The sequence below is a fragment of the Grammomys surdaster genome, unplaced genomic scaffold, assembly GCF_004785775.1.
Source record: "Grammomys surdaster isolate TR1022 unplaced genomic scaffold, NIH_TR_1.0 126051, whole genome shotgun sequence".
NCBI lineage: Eukaryota > Metazoa > Chordata > Mammalia > Rodentia > Muridae > Grammomys > Grammomys surdaster.
Window position 1 is genome coordinate 5,312,915 of NW_021620862.1, and position 22,460 is coordinate 5,335,374.

The window sequence follows — 22,460 nt, forward strand, 5'->3', positions numbered from 1 at the left end:
CTTGTATAGCCCTGGCTGTCTTGGAACTCACTCTAGACCAGGCTGGCCTCAGACTCACAGAGATCTGCTTGCCTCTGTTTCCCGAGTGCTAGGATTAAAAGCATGTGCCACCATGACCTGGCATCCCCCTCCTGATCTTGGCATGTGATGTATCTCTTTTGATGGTTGGTATCTTTGTGTTAGGTATGGACCCTGAGGCTCTGGGAAACGACTGTTTGGAGGTAGTAGAGGCTTTGGTGTGGGGTAATGTGAAGCCCTTAAATCACTGGGGAGATGACTACAAGGGAGAATGTAGGAACCATCCCCTTTTACCTTTGTTTCTTGGCCATGAAAAGAGTACTTTGTAGGGGCTGGAGAGATGGCTCAGTGGTTAAGAGCTACTGCTTGTTCTTCCTAAAGGACCTAGTTGCAATTCCCAGCACCCACAAGACTGTCACACCAACCCCAGTAGAATCTGTGTGACAAGTTCCACAGATTGAGGGGAAAACTTCCAAAAGAAGGTCTCCTGGAGCCGGGCAGTGGTGGTGCACACCTTTAATCCCAGCACTTGGGAGGCAGAGGCAGGCGGATTTCTGAGTTCGAGGCCAGCCTGGTCTACAGAGTGAGTTCCAGGACAGCCAGACCTACACAGAGAAACCCTGTCTCGAAAAACCAAAAAAAAAAAAAAAAAAGGCCTCCTGGAACTGGTTGTGGAACTCTTGGCCGGAACAAAATATTGAACCGTAGTTCTCATGGCAGTTTGTCTGTTTTATCTCCTTCTATTCCTTTCATTTATGAGATGTTCCTGATAGCCTAGGTTGAGATTTTAAGCGAGAAATTGGATAAGAAACCATCCTTTGAGATGGGGGCACCAGCCATGACCTTATCTCTGGGAAAACTAGTGGTTTACTTCATAAATCATTTACAAAATTACAAAATAGTATTATGATATATTAAAAACTTTCCCAACAACAAAATTTCACATGGCTACACATGTGTTGTCAGAATTGGGCTTTGGTATATGGTAAAGAAAGCCTTAAATAAAAAAGAATTAAAATAGTTTAAATTTACACCTTGAAGATTCACAAAAAATTAAGTACTAATTTAGATGTTAAATAATAACTGACCATAAAAAATTATTAACCTGCTCTTGGAAATATGCCATTAGCCTTGGATGATTTTGTGCTGTACTGTGCCAAATAACAATGATGTTATCTGTTGTATCCATGATTGCGCCACTAAACACATCTTCTAAGAGTTGTAATACTTGTTTCATTATGTATAAAAATCCTTGTTTGAGAGCTGAAAAATACACTCAGATTCAAACTGCCTCTGTGTTTGTTTCTGTTTGTCACCGCTGAATCCTTACCCACTTAACCTTCAAGGCCATAGAGAATCTGTCTGGAAACAAAAGAAACAACAAACTTGAAGCAAGTTTAAAACAAACAAATGAATAAACAAACAAAAACCACTCAACAATATTCAGCAATTTGGGCAGCCTTCAAAACCAGAACTGGGTCTAAGAAATCCAGAACCGCATTAAAGTCAAGTGATATTTACAGAAAAAAACTTTTTTTCAATGAGGCAAAATTAGTGGTTTTGTACGGTTCTGGTCATTTAAATACCCTGGCCCAGCTGCTGTACCCTCTTGGACATTTTGCTATCTGGATGTCTCAATTAGCAGGAATAGGTTTGGTCTGTAGTAGCTCCCAGTAGTGCCCAGTAGGCACAAGCACTTACTGCTGAGCCTGACATTTTGAGTTTGATCCCTAGACTGGTTCTCCTATGACTCCTGTGGCACGCATGTGTGCAGAGACAGACATACAGACATATAAACAAATTTAAAAAAAAATATTTTTAAAGGAAACCTAGTCCAAAGCAATGGTCTCTGAAAAAATTCACCATCAGAAAGGCTGGACGACAGATAGTCCAGGTCACTCAGCCCAGTAACCAGCGTTCCTTATTGCTAATAACCTTCACCTCCGCCCTCACCGGGGCTTCCAAACATGCCTAGCACACCGGCTTCCGAGCTCCAGCTCTCGGCGTGGGCGAACCCCGGCTGTCTCTTTGCGCAATCCCCCGGAGAAGCGAGAATAACCGGCCTGCCCCGGTCCTGCTTCAGAGGGACCGAGAAGACGCTACGCCTCGGGCGGCCAGATTGATACGGGTCGCCGGGCCGCGGGCAGCATGGGCCGCCGGCCGCTCCTGTCAGCCAGCGAAGCGGACCTGCAGCCCGAGCCCGATGAGGCGGCGCAGCACCGGCCGCCGGCCCGGGATGCGGCGCGGCAGCCGGGTCGCGAGGAGGCGTGGGCGTGGCTGTGGGCGTGGCCCGCGCGTGGGCTTAAGGGAGCCGGGCGCTCTAGCCGCGCCCACGGCGGCCAGGACAGCGGCGGTTGCTGCGCCCGGTACTGGGGTCGCGGCCTGAGGCGCAGGCGCGGTGGACTCAGCCCGCCCCGGGCTGCGGCTCGCAGTGGACTCGTCATGGCGACGGAGCAGAGGCCTTTCCACCTGGTGGTGTTCGGCGCCTCTGGCTTCACCGGCCAGTTCGTGACAGAGGAGGTGGCCCGGGAGCAGATAGCCTCGGAGCAGAGCTCCCGCCTGCCCTGGGCCGTGGCGGGCCGCTCCAAGGAGAAACTGCAGCAAGTGCTGGAGAAGGCTGCCCAGAAGCTGGGTAACGCGGCGGGGTGGGCAGGGCCGGACCTGGCCCGGCGCAGGTCACGGAGGGGCGTCTCCCCCGCGTGCGCCTGCATCGAGCCCTGCCGGAGGACCGGACGCCTCGGCGGGCCGGGCCTTGTTCCGCCCCTAAATTAAAGAAAAAAATGAGAAGGCTTTCTCCTCCTCCCAGTTTGGGGAGCCGCACTGTCGACGTAGTCCAGAACTTTGGTAGCTCCTCAGTCCACCTCTGTCGTTCTGATGGGTTTGGAGGGTTCTTGGTACTTGCGGTGGGAAAAAGAAATAAGATACGGATTTCTCGGAGGTCCGTTGTAGTTTGTATTTGAGGACAAGAAAAAAAGCTGAGTTGTACTAATATTATAGTGCACCTATTTTTGTGTTTTGGTGATACAGATTTAGCTTAGCACTTCTGAACGTAATAAGCATATACACTGAGCTTCTGAGTTACCTCACTAGCTGCTTGCTTTTAATTTTTTATGGTTTTGGTTTTTAGTTTGTGTTTTTGCTTGTTGAAATCCTCCCCGCAGTTCTCACTTTAATTGCCTGAGGCAGTGTGGGCTGGCCTGGACCTACAGATCCCTTGCCTCTTCCCAAATGCTGACACTTAGCACCGTCACCCTCCACTTCAGTCATCTTATTTTTAATAAAAATGTGGGGTTTTTTTCTTTTTAAGTTTTGGATGTTTACTTATTCTTTTGGCTTCTAGTCATTGATTGAGTAGTATTTTCCATGCTAGGCCTTGTCTTAAGTGTTGCAATGCACGTATGGGAATGAGGAGGGAGACACGGAGACACAGACACACACACATCCAACCTTTCCTTTCTGTTTTGGGAAAGCACCCGACTTAGAACCCACTAGCCTTGGAGTTTGGCAGCTAAATCTCCACCCAGGACAAATCATACTTGTTCTGTGTTCTTTCTGTTCAGTTTTATGGTTCCACACAGAACCTTATCGGGACTGAGAACACAGCCCTTTGTTTTGTGGCTAGAAGATAGCATGCAAACTGGATTCTTTTGTAACTTGTAATGCTGCCACTGCTAACACATAGAACCTTGACAAAGAAGTTTTGGACATTTATTTATTGTTTTGTGGAAAACAGGTCATTATTAAAATACATTGTTGCTTTTATTTTATTTTCCCTCCTCAGTGAGAGTATAGCAGTGGTTCTCAACCTGTGGATTGCAGACCAAAGGTCGAAAGACTGTTCCACAGGGGTCACCTAAGACCATCAGAAAACACAGAAGATACTTAGATTATTATTGACAACAGTAGCAAAATTACAGCTATAAATTAGCAACAAAAAGAATTTTTGTGGTTGGGGGTCACTTCAACATGAGGAACTAGATTAAAGGGTCACAGCACTAGGAAAGCTGAGAACCACTGCTGTATAATTAAAACCTAATTCTTTACCATCTACATTGCCCGAATGAGACAGCTCTGCAGAGAATGCCTTAATCAGTGGAGACTTGCATGGCTCTGTTGGGTCAATTAGTTCCAGCTATTTCCTTGTAAGCTTGGATGATTTTATATAGGCTGAACTACTTAAAAATGAAATCACAGGGCTGGAGAGGTTTCTCAGCAGTTAAGCCCATGCACTGCTCTTGCTGAGGATCCTAGCACCCACGATGGCTGACTAACAACCCGTGTAACTCCAGCTTCAGGGGAGAGCTTCAACCTCTGGCCTCCTTGGGCACCTGCACTGAAGTGCACACATGCATACACACACACACACACACACACACACACACACAATTTCGTAAAATAATAATTCTTTTAAAATACTAAAACTGGCCTCTAAGTCCTCTTTAATTCTCATGGTGCTGAGTGTTGACAGTGTCCTTCCACTTTCTATAATTGGATCAGATATTACTGTTTTTTAGTAGCTGTTTTTGTAATAGAGATATCTTGATGGAAAGGAAGTCAGAACAGGCATCTACTCAGCATGTTAGCAGATTGTAAAGTTTTCATGGTTGAAAGTAAAATTGCCATCACTGATCACTATAGGAAGGTTATCTAGGAGGCCTCATGTTGACTTGGACTTGAATGAAATGATTGTTTTTAACTTTAGGAAGAGCAACACTATCATCTGAAGTTGGAGTAATAATCTGTGATATCAGTAATCCAGCCTCACTTGATGAAATGGCTAAACAGACCACACTTGTCCTCAACTGCGTGGGACCTGTAAGTAGTCAGCCCTTCTGTGTATCAGAACAAACAGTCCGTTCATTTCTAACAAAAGCTGGTGTTTTACATTCCAGAGGGACATAGGGGTGGAGGACAGAGGATGGACTGAAGGCCTTCACTCCACAGGGAACTTTTTTCATTGACATGACAGTCTTCCAAAATAGTGACAGGTCTTTGAGACTCTATATTCAGAGAAAGTGCTGATTGGCAACCCCTACCCTGTGTCCCCTCTTTACTGTAAAATTAAAAAGTTTGATGGTTCAGTGGGTCAAGGCATTTATTTGCTCTGCAACCTGACAGACTTTTGTTCAGTCTCCAAGACCCATACAGTGGAAGGAGAACTGATCCCCAAAAAGCGTCCTCTGATCTGCACACTTGCAACAGCATGGCTACATGTGTGCATGCAGGTGTGCACACATACATGCACACACTCCCACTCACAATAAATAGATGTCACTTTAAACTTTTAAACGTTTGCATTTATAATCCCAGCTTATTTGCTTTACTCTTGTATTATTATATAGATATTTTTGAAGATAGAAAAGGTAGAAATGAAAAGCAGACTTATTTATTCATTTATTGAATGTTTACCCTTTGTAAAGTGCATTATTCTGGGCAAGTGGGACAACCATGAACAGAAGACTGTGTGGAGTATACATTTTGTGGGGCATATAGAAATATAATAATTGAAATAAATGAAGCAGAACAGTCAGTTACAGCTATTGCCACAGTAGCTTCCCCACTCCTCTCTTCTCTTCATGTAGCCCTGGCTGTCCTGGAACTCCCTCTGTAGACCAGGCTGGCCTTGAATTCAGAGATCCACCTGCCTCTGCCTCCTGAGTGCTAGGATTAAGGGTGTGTGCCACCAGCTCTCACACTCTCTCAAGACATGTTTCTAAGGAATTGTCATTGAACAGAGATGATTACGAAGGGAGAGAGTGAACTGTGTGATTGGTGAGGAGAACCCTGTGCTGTAGGGAGTGGGTACAAAGGTTCTAGATGAGACTGTGCTTGGCCAGACTGAAGAAAATGAAAGAAGGTAGTGCGGCTGAGGCTGATAGCCAGGCAGAGATAGGAGGGATGTGGAAATATCCAGAAGCTAGGTCACGTGGAGTCTTACAGGCTATGGTTAGAACGTGGATTTCTTTTAAATGTGATCAAGTGAAGTTGGAGATCTGATTTCATTTTTAAGTTATTCAGCTTGTGTGATGAAAAGCAGCTAATGAGCCGACAGCAGGATGGTCCAGGCCAGCCACACATTAAGGTAGAGCAGAGGGTTCAAGTGGTGGGGTGATCTGAATATGCTGGATATGGTGACTCATGCTTGCAGTCCAGCCGTTTGGAGGCCAGAGTTGCCTCTTTCTCAAGCTAACACACCCTGTCTTTAAAAAAAATGTGGTTGAGTTCAAATTGTATTTTAGTGTCTTAAAAGAAAACCAGCCCTTTCCCTTATATTGGATATTGGGTATGAAAGGTCCCTTCCAAACTTTTGACCTGTAACAAGATGAATGTTGATAATATTTACTGATCTGAAGGCGCTATCATAATTGGCAATATGCTGGAGAACTAAACATGTAAAATGTTAACGTTTATAATCCCTCATTGATAACTAGCTCTGATAACTATCAGGCTTAGATTCAAGCAAGTTTCTTTCTGTCTTGCTGTAATCACTGTGAGACTTTGAACAACTTGATCCTTTTTTGCTCAATATTCTAGAAAAATCCAGCCCTGTTCAGGTTGGCACTGAACATGAGCCTGCCTGAGCCAGCTGGTCTTGCATCAGATTACATAGTTACAAGCACTGCTGGGTTCTGCACTCTAGAATGTGTTTCCCCTTGGTGTTCTAGTCTACTCTGAAGCAAAGGTTTCACAGCTTTCTTCCTTTGCACTCCAACTCACTCCCTCACTCTGACCTGGTTACTTTACCTCCCTTCTTCCCTTCCTCCCTCCATCCCTCCCTCCCTTCCCTTCTTTATTCCTTCCTTTTTGATCTTTGAAAGTCTATTGCTGTGCAGCCCTGACTAGCCTCAGACTTAGAGCTCTCCTGCCACAGTCTCTGCTGACTACTAGGTTATAGGTAGAAGCCAGTTTTTCCTGTGAAAGTAGAAACCGCAGGACAGACTTCTTTTGTCTTTATATTACCAGTTCTGCCTGTTTTATTTGTTTACTTCCATGCGACACCTTGTCTCTGCCTTTATCTCTTGTCACAAGAAAAAAGTGTCTGTGTCTGTTGGGCACATTTGAAGGCTTTATGTTCATAATTATATATTTTCTTAAATTTATTGGATTATGCATTAACTTTTCACTTTTATTAGATTCTTTTTAATATGATGATGGCGATGTGTATGTGTACGTGCGTGTGCATGTGCGTGTGCGTGTGCATGTGTGTGTGAGCACACAGGCCAGAGGAGAGGACGTCAGATCATGGTAGCATGAGAGAGCTCCACACACATAGAGGCACAGTGGCACCATCATTCATTATTCTCTCTGGGGTTGGGAGCCCCTGTTGGAGTTTTCTCTGTTGGCACTTGGGCACTTGGGCACTCATCTTTTTAAAGACTCAATTTCATAAGCCCTCGTAACCCATTTCTATGTGCTGTTTTAAAGCAGACTCCTTGGAAGGGCTCCTGCTACCTCCTGCACCACTACCATAACCCACTTCTCCCTAGGCTTCCCTCCTGTTCAAGTCCCATCCTGCCAGAGGCACCCACTTCAGTCCCCATCTTAAGCCACCTCTCTTCATTTGAGCTGGAATTTTTTTCCTTTTCTTAATCTTTTTCTTTAATTTTTGAGATATAATGTTATTTGATAACCCTAGGCTGTCCTGGACTCACTGCCAGCTTAGGATTCTCCCTTAGTTCTTCTCCCCTGTCGGTTCCATCCATCTCCAGTGTTAGATCTTAGTTTCTGTCTCTAAATGCCCAGGCTTCAGAGCTCAAGCCTCAGACTCTCTTTTCCGTTAGATGTGTGTAAACAAGCGTTGGGTAGCAGCAGGGGACAATAGCTCAGTGAATGACGCTATCATGGCGGCCCCTTTATGTTGTTGTGGGACTCTCCATGCCACTAAGAGTTCCCCTTGTATACTGTATTTGGTGCTTGACCACTTGACGCCCAAGGAGTTAATCTACATTTCAAGGATTAATAATTCTTTTATACCCAGAATTAGCATGAATAAAAGTTCTCATATTTACTGTCACTCAGTGGCTCAATTTGTGTACCCTTGGTGGAAGTATACCTACATGGGAGCCCACTGGCTTAGAGCATGGAGTGTGGGGAACTGATCTCAGATCAAAGATTATTACTCGGAGTCTCTGATTGCCTTGTACAAGCTCAGGGAACTAACAAAAAAATTGTATAATTTTACTCTTATTCATGATTATGTGTATGTATGCCACCTCTGTGCAGTGTGTCGGGCCCTGAAACTGTGGTTACAGGCAGTGGAGAGCTATGTGATGCGGGTGCTAGGGACTGGATTAAGTCCGCTGGAAGAAAGCAAGGGTTCTTAACCACTGAACCATCTCTCCAGTCCCAATAAAGGAAATTCTTCACAGCGTAATAAAACAGGGATAAGTTAGTGGGATATTTCTCAGAGTACCCAGTGGATAAGTGACTGTGTGTGACAGAACAGTGAGAGGAGGATGTGTTGTGGCAAAAAAGGAAAATGTGTACTTTCTTTAAGGAACTGTTCTCTTTTAAAGTGGTTATTAATGCACTACATGTGGCTTGTTAGCATTTGAGGGTTTGTGGGTACAGTCTAAGAGCTGTGTCTCACCAGCTGAGACACAGGCTGTAGGTGTTGGGAGCCAGCCCATCAGAAGCAGGGTAGGAGGAGGCTGATGTAGAAGCAGACACTGCTGGGTGTGATATTACATCTTTAGGACTGTAGGAACATGAGAGTTAAGGGCTGTGGCATGACAGTTGTAAAATGGTCTTTGATTCAGTTAAGTTTGTGAAGTAAGAATAACACATTGGTTTTCTTTGTTTCCCTAGTATCGATTTTATGGAGAACCTGTAGTAAAAGCATGTATTGAAAATGGAACAAGTTGCATTGACATCTGTGGGGAACCTCAGGTATGTAAATCAAAAAGGAGAAAACAAAATTACCCATAAATGAATTTTCTGTGAAGTGCAAGCATATTTAGTCCCATTCTGTAGACATTTGAAGCTGACACCTTTCTAGTATTTAGAGACGGTGTTTTCTTGGTATTTGGTTCCTAGCTTGAGGGGGAACACTGGTAAGATCTTAGCTTCACTTCTCTTGAAATGTTCTATTGTTATGTCCTTTATGTGTGGATCTGCTGGCTTTTATAGTTACTGAATACTGTAAGCTTAATATTAAAGCAGTATGTTGTGAGTAATTCTCAGGCTATATCTCTTAGTAACTTTTTCATTATAAGTTCCCTTTTAAAATTAGGTACCATTACAACCTTACAGAGACATAAATATAAAGTCCCCCAACTTGGGCTGGGGACATAGCTTACTTTGTAGAATGTTTGGTTAGCATGCTGTCTTCAGGTTTCCATTTCTGTGAAGAAACACCATGACCAAGGTAACTTTTATAAAAAACAGCATTTAATTAGGGCTGGCTTACAGTTTCAGATGTTCAGACCATTATTATGGTAGGAAGCATGCTTGCCATTTGCCAAACACTATGCTAAAAAACTTATATAACTCTTTAAAAACATACCTGACTCAGAGAGGTGACTCAGTGGTTAAGAGCACTGGTATCTCTTCCGGAGGACCCAGGTTTAATTCCCAGCAACCACATGGCAGCTCACAGCTGTCTGTAACTCACACCTGCACACAGCTCACAGCTGTCTGTGACTCACACCCCTACACAGCACAGCTCACAGCTGTCTGTGACTCACACCCCTACACAGCACAGCTCACAGCTGTCTGTGACTCACACTCCCACACAGCTCACACCCGCACATAGACTTACACTGTGCTGTGTCACATTTGGCTTGGGGTTGGTATTTGTCAAATAACTGAAAAGTATCTGACAGTAAATACTGTGTTGTAACATTGGTTGACATTTCCAGTTTAATGGTTTTGTCTTTAAGATAAATCATTTAATATTGGTCTGGGTGTTTCTGTAAACTGATTGACATTTTTGTCCTGGATTTTTTAGTTTCTGGAACTAATGCATGCAAAGTATCATGAGAAAGCTGCAGAGAAGGGGGTTTATATCATTGGAAGCAGTGGCTTTGACTCCATTCCAGCAGACCTAGGAGTGCTATACACCAGAAACCAGATGAACGGTAATGACTGTCTATAAGGGAGCTTTGTTTGTCGCCATCATGACTAGGCTAGCACTCTTGATACCTTGAGCTGCGTCCCTAGGCATGTTTTGTTTGTTTGTTTGTTTAAACAGCATTAAGTATTGTTGTTTTGTTTGTTTTGGTGCTGGGATTTGAACTTAGGGCCTCGCACATGCTAGACAAGAGCTTTACCACTGAGCCACATTCCCAGCCCATGTTTAAGCCACCACAAGGAGTGTTGAATGTTTTTTCTGAACATTTGTAGTAAATTTCAGTTATTACTGAAAAGTCCTTGAAAGTGATTATGTTAAGTCAGAATCACTCCTATTGAGCGCAGTGAAAAGCTTCCAGGATGAGTAGATTAAGCTGTTGTCTTACGAGAGAAGATTCTTAGTGTTGTTAGTTTAAATACTACAGGAGAGTTTGTCAACACTACCAGTTATGTATGCTAAACTCTTCTTTCTGAAAGTTCACCTGGCCTTCTCTGTGTCTTGCTCTGTGGATAAAAAATAATAATAAAACTGTTGTCTGTGAAGATTTTCTGAAATTGTTTCAACTGTAAGCTTAATAAAACTGCCCTCACCTGAACTGACATAGTCATTACTTGTCCTGGTCGAATAATTTAGGTTTCGTTTGATTTTATCTTTAACATTCTCTTATTTCTTTAGGTACTTTGACTACTGTAGAAAGCTTCCTGACTATAAATTCAGGACCTGAGGTCAGTTTCCTGTTTAGTTGTTGTTTTCAAACTAATGTTAAAAATATTTTGGAAGTGATGCATGGCTCTTGAAAAAGGTTTAGATTAAATTTTATATGCTTTTAGTGTGAGAGTCGCTATGTTTCAGTTTAGAAAGTTAAGATAGTGAGATACTTTGTTATATTAGAGTGAATTACTATGGTCCACTGCTAACACATTTATGTGTAATGAATGTCAGTCCAGAAAGCTGTCACATGACTGCCAGTCAGCATGAGTAAATAGGGGGAAAGAAGAAAGAGCTTGCATTGGGGCAAATGTTGAATATAACCGAGCCAATGAATGTTACCACTGACTAGTCAGCCATGAAAATTCATCTCAAGATTATTAATTACAGGATTACGTCTTGCACAAATGGAGATGTGTTATGATAGCTCTAAGTTACTTAGTCTTATCTTTCAGTAATTACCCATAAGACGTATTTAACTTGTGAAATATTTTCTTAGGGGTTGTGTATTCATGATGGAACCTGGAAGTCAGCAATTTATGGTTTTGGTGATAAGGGTAGTTTAAGAAAACTACGGAGTGTATCATGTCTGAAACCTGTCCCAATTGTTGGTTCAAAGTTGAAAAGAAGGTATATCAATTTTAAACCTATTCTTTACTATTTCTAGTCTATATGTTGCATTGCTATTGGTTGGCTATTAATGTGCTACTAAGAAAAGCTTGAAGACTTGATAAGTTCAGAATTATTTCCAAAGTTAAAAAGTAATTAGTATATTATACTGTTTAAATACTTCATATATTCACATACATAATATTTTTTAAAATGAATTATATGATATCTAACTCACTATCAGAATTAAATTTCAATTCAGTTTTTCGTAATACAACTACACCTTAGACTAGACTGTGATGGCTCATGCCTTAAATCCCTCTGGAGGCAGTGGTAGGTGGATCTCTGAGTTTGAGGTCAGCCTGATCTATAGAGAAAGTTCCGAGACAGGCAGGGCTACACAGAGAAACCCTGGCTGTGAAAACCTAAACCAAAGAGGGAAAAATCACTTAATATAATCAACATGAATAGCCCTTTGTGTGAGAACTCAGACAGACAGGACATAAGAGTTGGCTGTTGAGTGGTATTTAATTAATTAAGTCGGTTTCTAGAGAAGTCGATGGGATCAAACCCTGCATGTATGTGTCAGGGGTGTGAGGAATAACAGAGCTCCGTTTGAGTGTAGGTGTGGGAAGTACAGGAACAACTATTGGGAACACACTGAAGTAAAGGCACACTCTGCCTCGTTACTGATCACTTCAAGGCAGGCTTCTGAGTTATTTAATTTGGAAGTTTACTAGCTGACGTTGTGATCCCTGGAATTATTAGAGGAAACGCAACGTTTTCATGGCTCTGTCTTTCAGGTGGCCGGTTAGCTACTGTAGAGAGCTGGACTCGTACTCCATTCCTTTTCTGGGCTCTGACATGTCTGTCGTGAGAAGAACGCAGCGTTACTTACATGAAAATCTAGAGGCCTCACCAGTAAGTAAACAGGACGTGTCTTAGTAAAGTGTAAGCCTGTTTGCTTTAGTGCCTCAGTATGTTTATTATCTTAAAGTTGTGATGTTCATGTTTGTAAATAAAATGCGTAATACTAGGTCACGAGCATGGCCTTATGTGTGATCCAAGCCTGCCCTGCTTCAGGATCAGCAGACAGCACCAGTCTTTCTCAGTGTTTGAGCTGCTAGAGCCGTTTCTGTAAGGCTTTTTGGAGATGTCTTGTCCCCTGCCCCCGGTCTCCTTGCTGTCTCTGGAGTACCAGCGTACTCCTTGGAGAATAGATGCTCACTCCAGGACTCCAAGAGGAAGCAATCTCAGATTAAAGGTTAACTATATGTAGTGGCTCATGCGTGTAACCTCAGCACTCAGGAGGCTGAGGCAGGAAAGTTACTATAAACTCAAGGCCAGCCTGGCCTATACAGTAAGTCCAGGGCCTGTCTGGACTGTGTAGTGAGCTTACGACCAGTAGCCTAGGTTATAGAGTGAGATCCTGCCTCAAAGGAAAGAGAGAGAGAGGAAAATGGTGAAACATATTTTCTCTGAGAGTAGGGGAGAAATGATTACTAGAAATGAGTATTATTACTAGACTCAGAAAAATTGTAGATTCTGTGAGCTTTGATGTGAACAAGCTAGTTGCCATTTGTAACAATTCCTTTAAAACCTAGGCCCACAGTGTTGAGTTCTGAATAGGTTGAGCACATATTGCAGTGTGTACATGGACACTGCTTTGTTCTGTGCTGTGACTGAGCACTGAGTGCAGTGCAGCCACTGTTGTTGTAGGAGAGTGACACTCTGCCTCTGCCTTGTGCACCTAGGTTCAGTATGCCGCTTACGTAACGGTGGGAGGCATCACCTCCGTGATTAAGCTGATGTTTGCCGGACTTTTCTTTTTATTCTTTGTGAAGTTTAGCATTGGAAGACAACTTCTTGTAAAAGTAAGTAAGCTTTTTTTATTAAATTAAATCTTTAGAAATACTTGTTGTGAAGTTTTGACAATATCATTGAAGTTTGTTTTTGCTGTTGTTGTTTTTCCTTAGTTCCCATGGCTCTTTTCCTTTGGCTATTTTTCAAAACAAGGTCCAACACAGAAACAGGTAATGTTTGTTTCTGCTTGTTTACGTCAGGGTCTCTAATGTGATAGGGTTGTGGATGTAGGAGGAGCTTCCGAGCTAATATCTCCTCTAGGTTTTCCTGGTCTGTCCACTTGGCATGCTATGCTCTCATCTCTTTTTAGTCCGGAAGAGTTGCTGATCCCTTATCTTTGAGTGGGTATGGATTATCCTCCAGCTTTTATCTGTTGTGAACATGCTGCTGTAAACATGGATATACAAATATCTGTGAAAAATTCTGCTCTAGATATTGTTTTAGCTACATACTCAGAAGCAGAGTGCCTGGGTTACATATTAATTCTGTTTTTAATTTTTTGAAGAACTGATCTTTGATAACCTCCCACCATACTCCAGATTCCACTTTGTCCATAGCCACACCACCTAAAAAGACTTATTATTTTTCACGTATGTATGACACATATGTGTGCTCTGGAATTGGAGCTTCAGACAGTTGTTAGCTCATGGGAATTCTGGGAATGGACTCAGGTCCTCTGCAAGAGCACACTGTTCTTCCCACTGGGCCACCGCTCCAGACCCTCTCCAGCTCCCCTGACTTCTCATTCCTTCTTACAGTGGCCATCTAATGGGTGGGCATTGGTACTGTCACTGCCAATTTAGTTTTACATTTCCCTGGCGGCTCCTGAGCGTGAGCATTTTGTGTGTCTTCTTTGGAAAAGACATTTGTCTTTTTTCCTCCTTGTCCATGTTCATTTGGATAGAAGGTCTCTGTATTTTCTAGATAGGCATCTCTTATCAGATGACGACTTGCAAAATATCTCCTGTTCTGTGTTGCTTCTTCTTGATTATTTGCTGTTGTAGGCCTTTATCTTTGGACTGAACTTTCACAATGTTCATGCGGCTTTAACCCATGTTCTGACTGCTGTCCAAAAGAGCTAACACACACAAACATTTATTCTTGCTATAATGGCCTTGTTTAAAACACTTCTGACTTACTGCTTTTGGCCATGATTTTTGCAGAGATTCTGTGAATTAGAATCATATCTGACCCCTTTTTTTTTCTAGCAGGCTTGGCCTGACCCATATTTTGATCAATAGACCTGGAAAGGAACCCAAAAATACAGAGCAGTTCTCAACTAGAAAGAATCCCAAACTGATGACAAAGAGGTCTATCCTGAGCGTTGGGGTTTTCCGAGGCTTCCCAGTGATATCATAGCCCTGTCATAGTTAAGGTTGACTGCTGTGGACGCAGAAAGCTCCTCCTCAGGTCCGGGGGATTTGTGTGTGCATCAATAGAGCATGGCTGGCATGGGTTCCTGCCAGAGGTTTGAGGCTGCTCTTGGCCCCTCATGATCTTGACCTGGATGCTCTCATTTTATATCACCTCCGATTACTTGGAGAAGCAACTCAGTGACTGTGTTGAAAATAGTTCCAAAGCTGGATGTGTGTATAACCTGAAAGACTGCAGTGTGATCACTTAGTGCATGTGCCACCCAGAGTGAGGAAAGGGCAAGTATGCCCTGTGTGTGACTTTGTCTACGCTTCTTGACTTACAGATTCCAGATGCACCATCCTGCTCTGTTCCTCTTGCCTTTAATTAATTAATTCATTCTCTTTTTCTGGAATTCCCTCTACTGTTTATTACATTTGTGTGTGTGTGTGTGTGTGTGTGTGTGTGTACATGCCACAGCATGTATGGGAGGTCAGAGGACACCCTGGCAGAGTTGATTCTTTCCTTCTACCATGTGAGTCTCAGAGACTGAACTCAGGTGATCAGGCTGGGCAGCCTTTAAAAGTGTGTGTGTTGCCAGGCATGGTAACATACACTTGTTACTGAAATTTTTGGGAAGTTCTAGAAAGTTGCTGTATATTACTGGAGAAAATAGGATCCTTCCTGAGGTTCTTAGTTTGACTAATGAAAATATTTAAGAATGGACTCAGAAGAAAGCAAAAGGATACATTTTAAAAACTCCTATAATATACTTTAATCATATTCTTTCCTATCTTCCAACTCCTCCCAGATCCTTCCTCTTTCCCTTCCACTCAGCCTTATGTTCTTTCTCTTGCACTCCTCAAAAAAACAAAACAACAGGACAAAAAAAATACCAAGCAAAATAAAAAGGTGCCCCCTCATCCCGGACACACACAAAAAGTGGAATGTTTTGTGTTGACCAGTTACTCCTGGGGCTGCCTTGGAGTGTGGTTGATATGCACAATGACACTATTGTAGAAGACTGATTTCCCTGCCCCAGTATGCATCAATATCAAATAACTTCCTAGTTAAAGTTGGACAGTGTGTCCACTTCCCTTCTCAGGGCTGGCTCTTTGTCTAGTTTAAACCTGTACAAGTCTTATGTGTTCTGTCACAGTCTCTGTGAGTTCATGTGTGTATTAGTTGTGTAACGTCTGGGAGACAGTGTTTCCTTGGAATAATTCACCCCACTGGCTTTTATGGTCTTTCCACCTCTTCTTCCACATAGGTGCCTGAGCCCTGAGGGGAAGGGTTTTAGGACTCAGTTTAGGACTGAGTACTCCAACGTCTCACTCTGCTCACTGTCAATTGTGGGTCTCTCTGGATTCCCACCCACCTCTGTGACGAGGCTGAAGCAGGCACTGGTCTCTCTAGACTTATTCAAGGATGATTTTCTTAGAGTTTAAAAGAAAAACTTCAGAGCTGCAAGCTGTAAATAACAGTAGACGTCCTGAGGGGAAGCCAAGAGTGGGAAGACAGAGTGGAAAAAAGCCACGCCCTTTTAGTTGGCATAGAGATCAGCCACACGGTAAGGAGAAGAGGTTTAGAGAAGACAGAGTAAGGCCCAAAATGCAAGGAAAAGCACGCTTTGAGAAGAGAGAGAAGCTGAGTCGGAGGGCTGGGGGTAAGGGAGGTGTGCCAAACTTTTCTGAGTAATTCACAGAAGTGGGCAGATTTGATGGAAACTGTATGAGGGCAGTGCAATCAGCTAAGAAGATTCTGGGAAGAAAAGTATGTTATATCATTAAAGGGATGTTTATTCTCCTATCTCTTTTGCATGGTTTAAGGTGAACTCACCTTCCTGAGATGTGGTCCCTTGGCCAGGCAATTGACAGGCCTAACTGGATTAATTCTGCTTTGAGTAACTTGGGATATTAGATCTCCATCCAGGCCAGAGAAATGGCTTTCCCTAATGGGGCCACACAAAGCTCTTCAATCAATGGAGGGCTGAGGTAGCATGGGCTTGAGTTCAAGTCTACCTTGGGCGACATAGTGAGACCCTGTCTGAAGTAAACAAAAATAAGATAGGAGACTGGAGAGATGGCTTAGCAGTTAACACTGCTACTTTTGCAGGAGACCTGGGTTTAGGTCCCATCATCCACATAGTGGCTCACGGTGATCTGGAAATCTAGTTCCAGGGGATCTGATGCCACCTTTTGACCTCTGTAGGAATCAGGCATGTATGTGAACATATATACATATACATGTGTGTGTACGCACACATATACATGTAGGCAAATGTTTATAAAAATATCTTTTTCTTTTTTTTTTCAAGCCAAGGTTTCTCTGTGTGGCCCTGGCTGTCCTCGAACTCACTCTGTAGACCAGGCTGGCCTCAAACTCAGAAATCCACCTGGCTCTGCTTGAGTGTTAGGATTAAAGGCATGTGCCACCACCACCCAGCTAAATAAGTCTTTAAAAAGAAAAAAAAAAAAGGCATGTAGACATTTAAAAATCCTGCCCTTTGCGCCAGAGATTTGATATGCTACCTTCTGAGCTCTCTGTGTGTCTGCTAGTGACAGCTCCAGCGCTGCCCGTGATACCGAGCTCAGGCGTAGGCCTGGGGGATTAAAGAAATACTCAGACTCGGGTCATCCGTTGTGAGAGAATGCCAGAACTTTTACTGAGCAGGTTCAATATATATACACCAAGCCGGGGAAGGAAAAACACAAACTCAGGAAAAAAACAGGAACTCAACTGGGGGTTAATAGGATGTCAAGAGTAAATTCCCTTCCTGGGGCACCATGCCTTAGTCAGGATGTTTTGATCCTAGAGGAACCGCAGAATGTTACTTAGAATGTTACTTAGCAGCATACGAAAAGGCTCAGCCAGGGCATAGCAGTTCTTCGGGATCCTACATGCTAGCCCATGTCTTCTTTTGTTGTTAAATCTGTTTCTATGTTTTCTCTTGTCAGTGCATTGTAAGAAAGGCAAGAGCCTACATATGCACATTTCAAGTCCTGACATAATCCATTGACCCTTAGTTACACTTAGTAAGAAATTGTTAATCATGGTTAAATTCTTTGTCTCTTTTTTCATAGCTTAGTATGCTAACCTATGTTAGCAGACTGAAGGCCTTTAGAAGGTGACATTTGAGCTGACTTTTTACATCTTTTCACCAGTGCAGTTGTATTCACTACTTGTTCTTATTGTCCGGTTAGGTAGATTTCTAATCCACATAACTGTGTTCTGTACTCCTTCCAAACACGTCAGCACTGGTGTTTCTTGCCTGTCTTCCCATTCTCTAAGTCACAGTGTAGGGTCATTTTTAACCAAATGTCTTTCTTTTAATTATGTGTGTGGTGTATGAACATGAGTGCAGGTGCCTACAGAGGCTGGGAGAGGGCATTGGATCTGGAGCTGGAATTCCAGGTAGTTGTGAACCACCTAACACATGTTAGAAAGAGCAGCAGGCACTCTTAACCACTGAGCCGTCTCGCTAGCCCTCATCTTTATCTTACCCCTGTTCCTATCGCCTTGCATTTCCTGACATCACACCAGTCATTAGAATTTGTAGTTCAGAGAAGTAATGTCTGCCCCATGTTACAAGCTAATAGATACTGCAGATAATATATTGATTTTTTTTAATTAAAAATATCTTGTGTCCCAGGCAAACCGTGTGTGTTGAGAGCTTCTCTTGACTATCCTCTATTGGGTCATTCTGCTTTTGTAACATGAGACAGACACTTGTGCTTGGTGTCATCAAAGTGGTAGAGAAAGCAGCCGCCAAGTTGGCAAAGTCACCAAGTCTACCCAGAAAACTCAGAATGCTAAAAAAACATCATCCCTAACACCTGCCACCCAGCTCAATCCACAGTGGATGGGCAGAGTCAGGACTGTTGTCTCAGTTGGCCCTTTACGTTTAATAGTAAAGACTGGTTATAACACAACACAGCCTAAATCCCTCAGAAGAAAAGGAGATATTTGTGTACTGCTTTTTAAATATGTGGAAACCTGAGGATTTTAGTGTTCAAGATCAGTACTTTTGCTTGCTTGTTTTGTTTTTCAAGACAAGGTTTCTTGTGTAACCCTGGCTGTTGTGAAACTCACTCTGGAGACCAAGCTGGAGTTGAACTCAGAGATCTGCCTGCCTCTGCCTCCCAAGTACTGGGATCAAAGGAGTGCACCACCACCACCAAGCAAAATCAGTGCTTTTTAATAGAAACAACTTGAGTGAAAATCTGTCACGGAATTCTGAGACCCACTAAAAGAGATTTGGGGGCTGGGGAGGGAGGAAGATATCTCATGTGAAATAGGACAACAGCGTCTGTTGTGTTCGAGACAGAAATGACATTATTAAGCACACCTATTGCTTTTTCTCTCACAGATGGATGAAGCATCATTTAAAATGACATTCTTTGGTCAAGGATACGGCCATGGCGTTTGTGTTGAAAAGAACAAACCAAATATCAGAATCTGTACTCAAGTCAAGGGACCAGGTATTTTGTAAATGACTTAAGGATGTTTCAGGCTTTTTCATTAGCCAATTTTGTTAATGCATCTAGATTTCTTTTTCATGATAACTTAATTCAAGTTTAAGAATGGCAAATTTTAATTATTATTAATAAGAAAGGAAGATGACTGATATTTTTATCTGCTTCAGTCTCTTACTTAAATATTTACTTACTTAAATAATTCTAAGTCAAATCTGTGGCCCAAAAATTTCAATTTTGTGAAATCTATAAATTCACACGATTTTATAAAGGAGCATAAAAACTTTGGATAGGTTGGTGAAAGGATTCGTTGCCCAAAAGACTGAAAACTTTTAGAACACTATGCAGACAAGCCCTCCGTGAGCAAAGGCGAATTAACATAGGCTCTGGTCAAGACTAATCAAGGCAGATGACAGTTTCTTTGCATCCCACTTCCTTTTCAAATTACAACCTGGCTTTTAAAAACAGTTTAACTGTGCTTCAGTAATTTGTCAGTAATGTACCTGTCAGTGCCTCACTGCATTATAGACTTCTTAAGTTACTGGGCACAATCGGTTGTTTTCTTTACTATACTGAGAGTTGTTTTTGTTAAGTACATGAAGGAGGGTCAGTTTAGACTGAAGCGGAGATGAGAGGCCTCAGCATTAGCACCTGCCTGGGGGTGACTGGCTCAGCCCCTGCTCGGCTTCATGAGATCAGCCAAGGTGAAGCAGCCTCACCTGTGAAGTGCAGATAGCATGGTATCACTCACTGAGTGAATTTAGTACTTAGAGCAATCACTACAGAGAGTTCCTAACCATAAACACAGGTAGCGTGTCTGTAATCTGAAAATCTAAAAATGAAATCCTCCAAAATCAGACCATTTGAATACCAGCAGTTACACAAGTGGCAGGTTCTGCACCTGACCTTGTGTCCTGGGTGATGTCAAATTGCAGGGGTGCTCAAAATATTTTATAACTCTATCTCCAAGCTCAGTATTTGGGAGGCAGAGGCAGGTGAATCTCTGTGAGTTCCCAGGATAGCCCTAGCTAGGCTACATAATGAGATCCTGTTTCATAAGGACAAAAAAAAAATCAACCAAACAAAAAATTATCTCCAGGATAATAATTTCAGTATGTGTGTATGTATACATGTGTGCATGTGTGTTCCAATAGATGAATAAAACAAAACCTAAAGCACAGATGTTCCAAGCAGTTTGAGTGAAAGATATTCTACCTGAACTATATAAATGTCAATTATTATCTTTGTTTTTGAATGACCAGAGTATTTATTGAAAAACTTTCTGTATACCCAGTGCTAGACATGAAGTGTACCGTTGATTCTGGGGTGCTGTCCACTTCATGAACTTTTCTTTTCTTTTCTTTTCTTTTTTTAAGGTTTTTCGAGACAGGGTTTCTCTGTGTAGCCCAGGCTGTCCTGGAACTCACTCTGTAGACCAGGCTGGCCTCGAACTCAGAAATCCACCTGCCTCTGCCTCCCAAGTGCTGGGATTAAAGGCATGCACCACCACTGCCCGGCTTCATGAACTTTTCTTTGTCCAACCCTTTCTGCAGAGGCTGGCTACGTGGCTACTCCCATAGCCATGGTTCAGGCTGCCATGACTCTTCTGAATGACGCCTCTGATCTTCCAAAAGGGTAGGTTTGCCTTTCCTCTAATGAAAAGGTATCTTTTTAACTGTGTGATAGTTTAGCTAATTTTGAGTTTATTTTCAGTCTTGAGTCTATATAACAAGTTTTTTTTTGTTCCTAACCAAAAGTGTAGGTAGAAGCAATGTCAAGGACAGTTCCTATCTGCCTTTGGAATCACTGTGAAGGTGAATGAGAACCCAGGAAGCTGGTTCCAGTTCTTTATAAAGGAAAAAAAGCTCAAGTCTAGAACCTGGCCCTCAGGAAGGGGCCCTTGTTTGTTTAGCAGTATTATCTAGGCAGTTAGTTGAGCCCTGGTTTAGCAGGTGGGAACTGAGTCATGGTGCTGTTCAATGGTTAGGGAGTGTTCTCTTACTGAGCATTTAGCTGGTGCTCTTAGAACTAAGCCAAGCTCACCGATATGCAGAAACCTATGGATGAAAAGCAAATTATAAAAGTTGTATGTAGTAAAACCTAATGTAAGATTTCAAATACTTATCATTTAGCATTTTTGTAAATATTGGCTATTATAATTACAGAAACTTATTTTCCTCAACTTTAAGTGGCTGAGTGAATCCAATTCATGTTTTTATTTAGGCCTCTTGAGTGTGAAGACTCAGGTGTGTGAGCTATGTGCTCATTTGCCTGGTTTTAGGAGTGGACCAGAAGTACTGTGCTAGTGTGAACTGGTTCTCAGGAGTTGTGCTGTGCCTCAGTTTCTAATCACACAGAGGAGAGGGCTGGGGAAGAGCCGTGTGCACTGTGTTCTCTTTTTACTGTTTTTCAGGGGCGGTGTTTTTACACCTGGAGCAGCTTTCTCCAAAACAAAGTTAATCGACAGACTCAACCAGCACGGCATTGAATTTAGTGTCATCAGCAGCTCCGAGGTCTAAACATTTGAAAACTAACCAGATCATAAAATGCACAAACAGCGTCTGTATTTGATACATGAAATTCTTCTATAAGCCTATCTGACTGTATGTGGACTGTCAAGTATAAAATATCTGTACATTAAAAGCAGGAAATTATACTATCTTATCCTAAACTTCATATCTCAACTGTTTTTATGATTTTATTGCTTGTGAGAGGAAGCTAACCTTCTCCGTACTTTATTGACAAGTGAACTGGAAGGTCAGATGGTGAAGAGGGCCCCTGTTTGTATTGCTGACAGCATCCTTGGTGATGGAGCTGGACTGCTGTGAGGCTGGGCAGTAGCTTCTGCCTTCCCTGCCCTGGTGTTGTGGAATCTCACCCTCCTATAAGTTCCTCTGCATAGCATGTGAGCATTTGCTAAGTGAAACTGTACTTTTTCTATTTCAGTCTGTTTTCTCATCCATCTACTACATGGACTGATTCTGGATTGTTTACCTCAGTTGAATAATAAAGGGTTGTTAATTGAGTGACCTTTTTCCCCTTTTTGGTTTGGACTTGCATGCGTACTTTTGTACATTGGCACTACTTAAAGTGTCCTGACATTTTTATTTCTAGTAATTGAGCTCGTGTAGTTTTCTGCTCCTGACTTTACAACTGTGACTCGTCTCAAGCAGATGGCTTTTAGCTTTGTACTGACTTTTGACAACCTCAGCAGAATTTGTCACATTTGCTTTTTTGCATTTCAGACATGTTTGGCATAGGAGAGCTAAAGCAAAGAGAAGACCATTTCCTCTTGTAATATACTCAAAGGCCAGGCATGTAGCTCCATTGGTAGTGTGCACTTAACATACATGACGTCCTGG

The 22,460-nt window shown here is 42.6% G+C and overlaps 1 protein-coding gene across 1 annotated transcript; it reads left to right on the forward strand.

The window, feature by feature from the left end:
• Window positions 1–2,341: 2,341 nt before the first annotated feature.
• Sccpdh (saccharopine dehydrogenase (putative)) lies at window positions 2,342–22,127 on the forward strand. Its single transcript, XM_028755289.1, has 12 exons — window positions 2,342–2,650; window positions 4,721–4,833; window positions 8,827–8,907; window positions 9,968–10,097; window positions 10,766–10,815; window positions 11,298–11,428; window positions 12,211–12,328; window positions 13,162–13,281; window positions 13,384–13,440; window positions 18,993–19,104; window positions 20,652–20,733; window positions 21,512–22,127. Exons 1-12 carry the CDS (start codon window positions 2,461–2,463, stop codon window positions 21,615–21,617), a joined length of 1,290 nt encoding a protein of 429 aa, XP_028611122.1. The 5' UTR covers window positions 2,342–2,460; the 3' UTR covers window positions 21,618–22,127.
• Window positions 22,128–22,460: the final 333 nt, after the last annotated feature.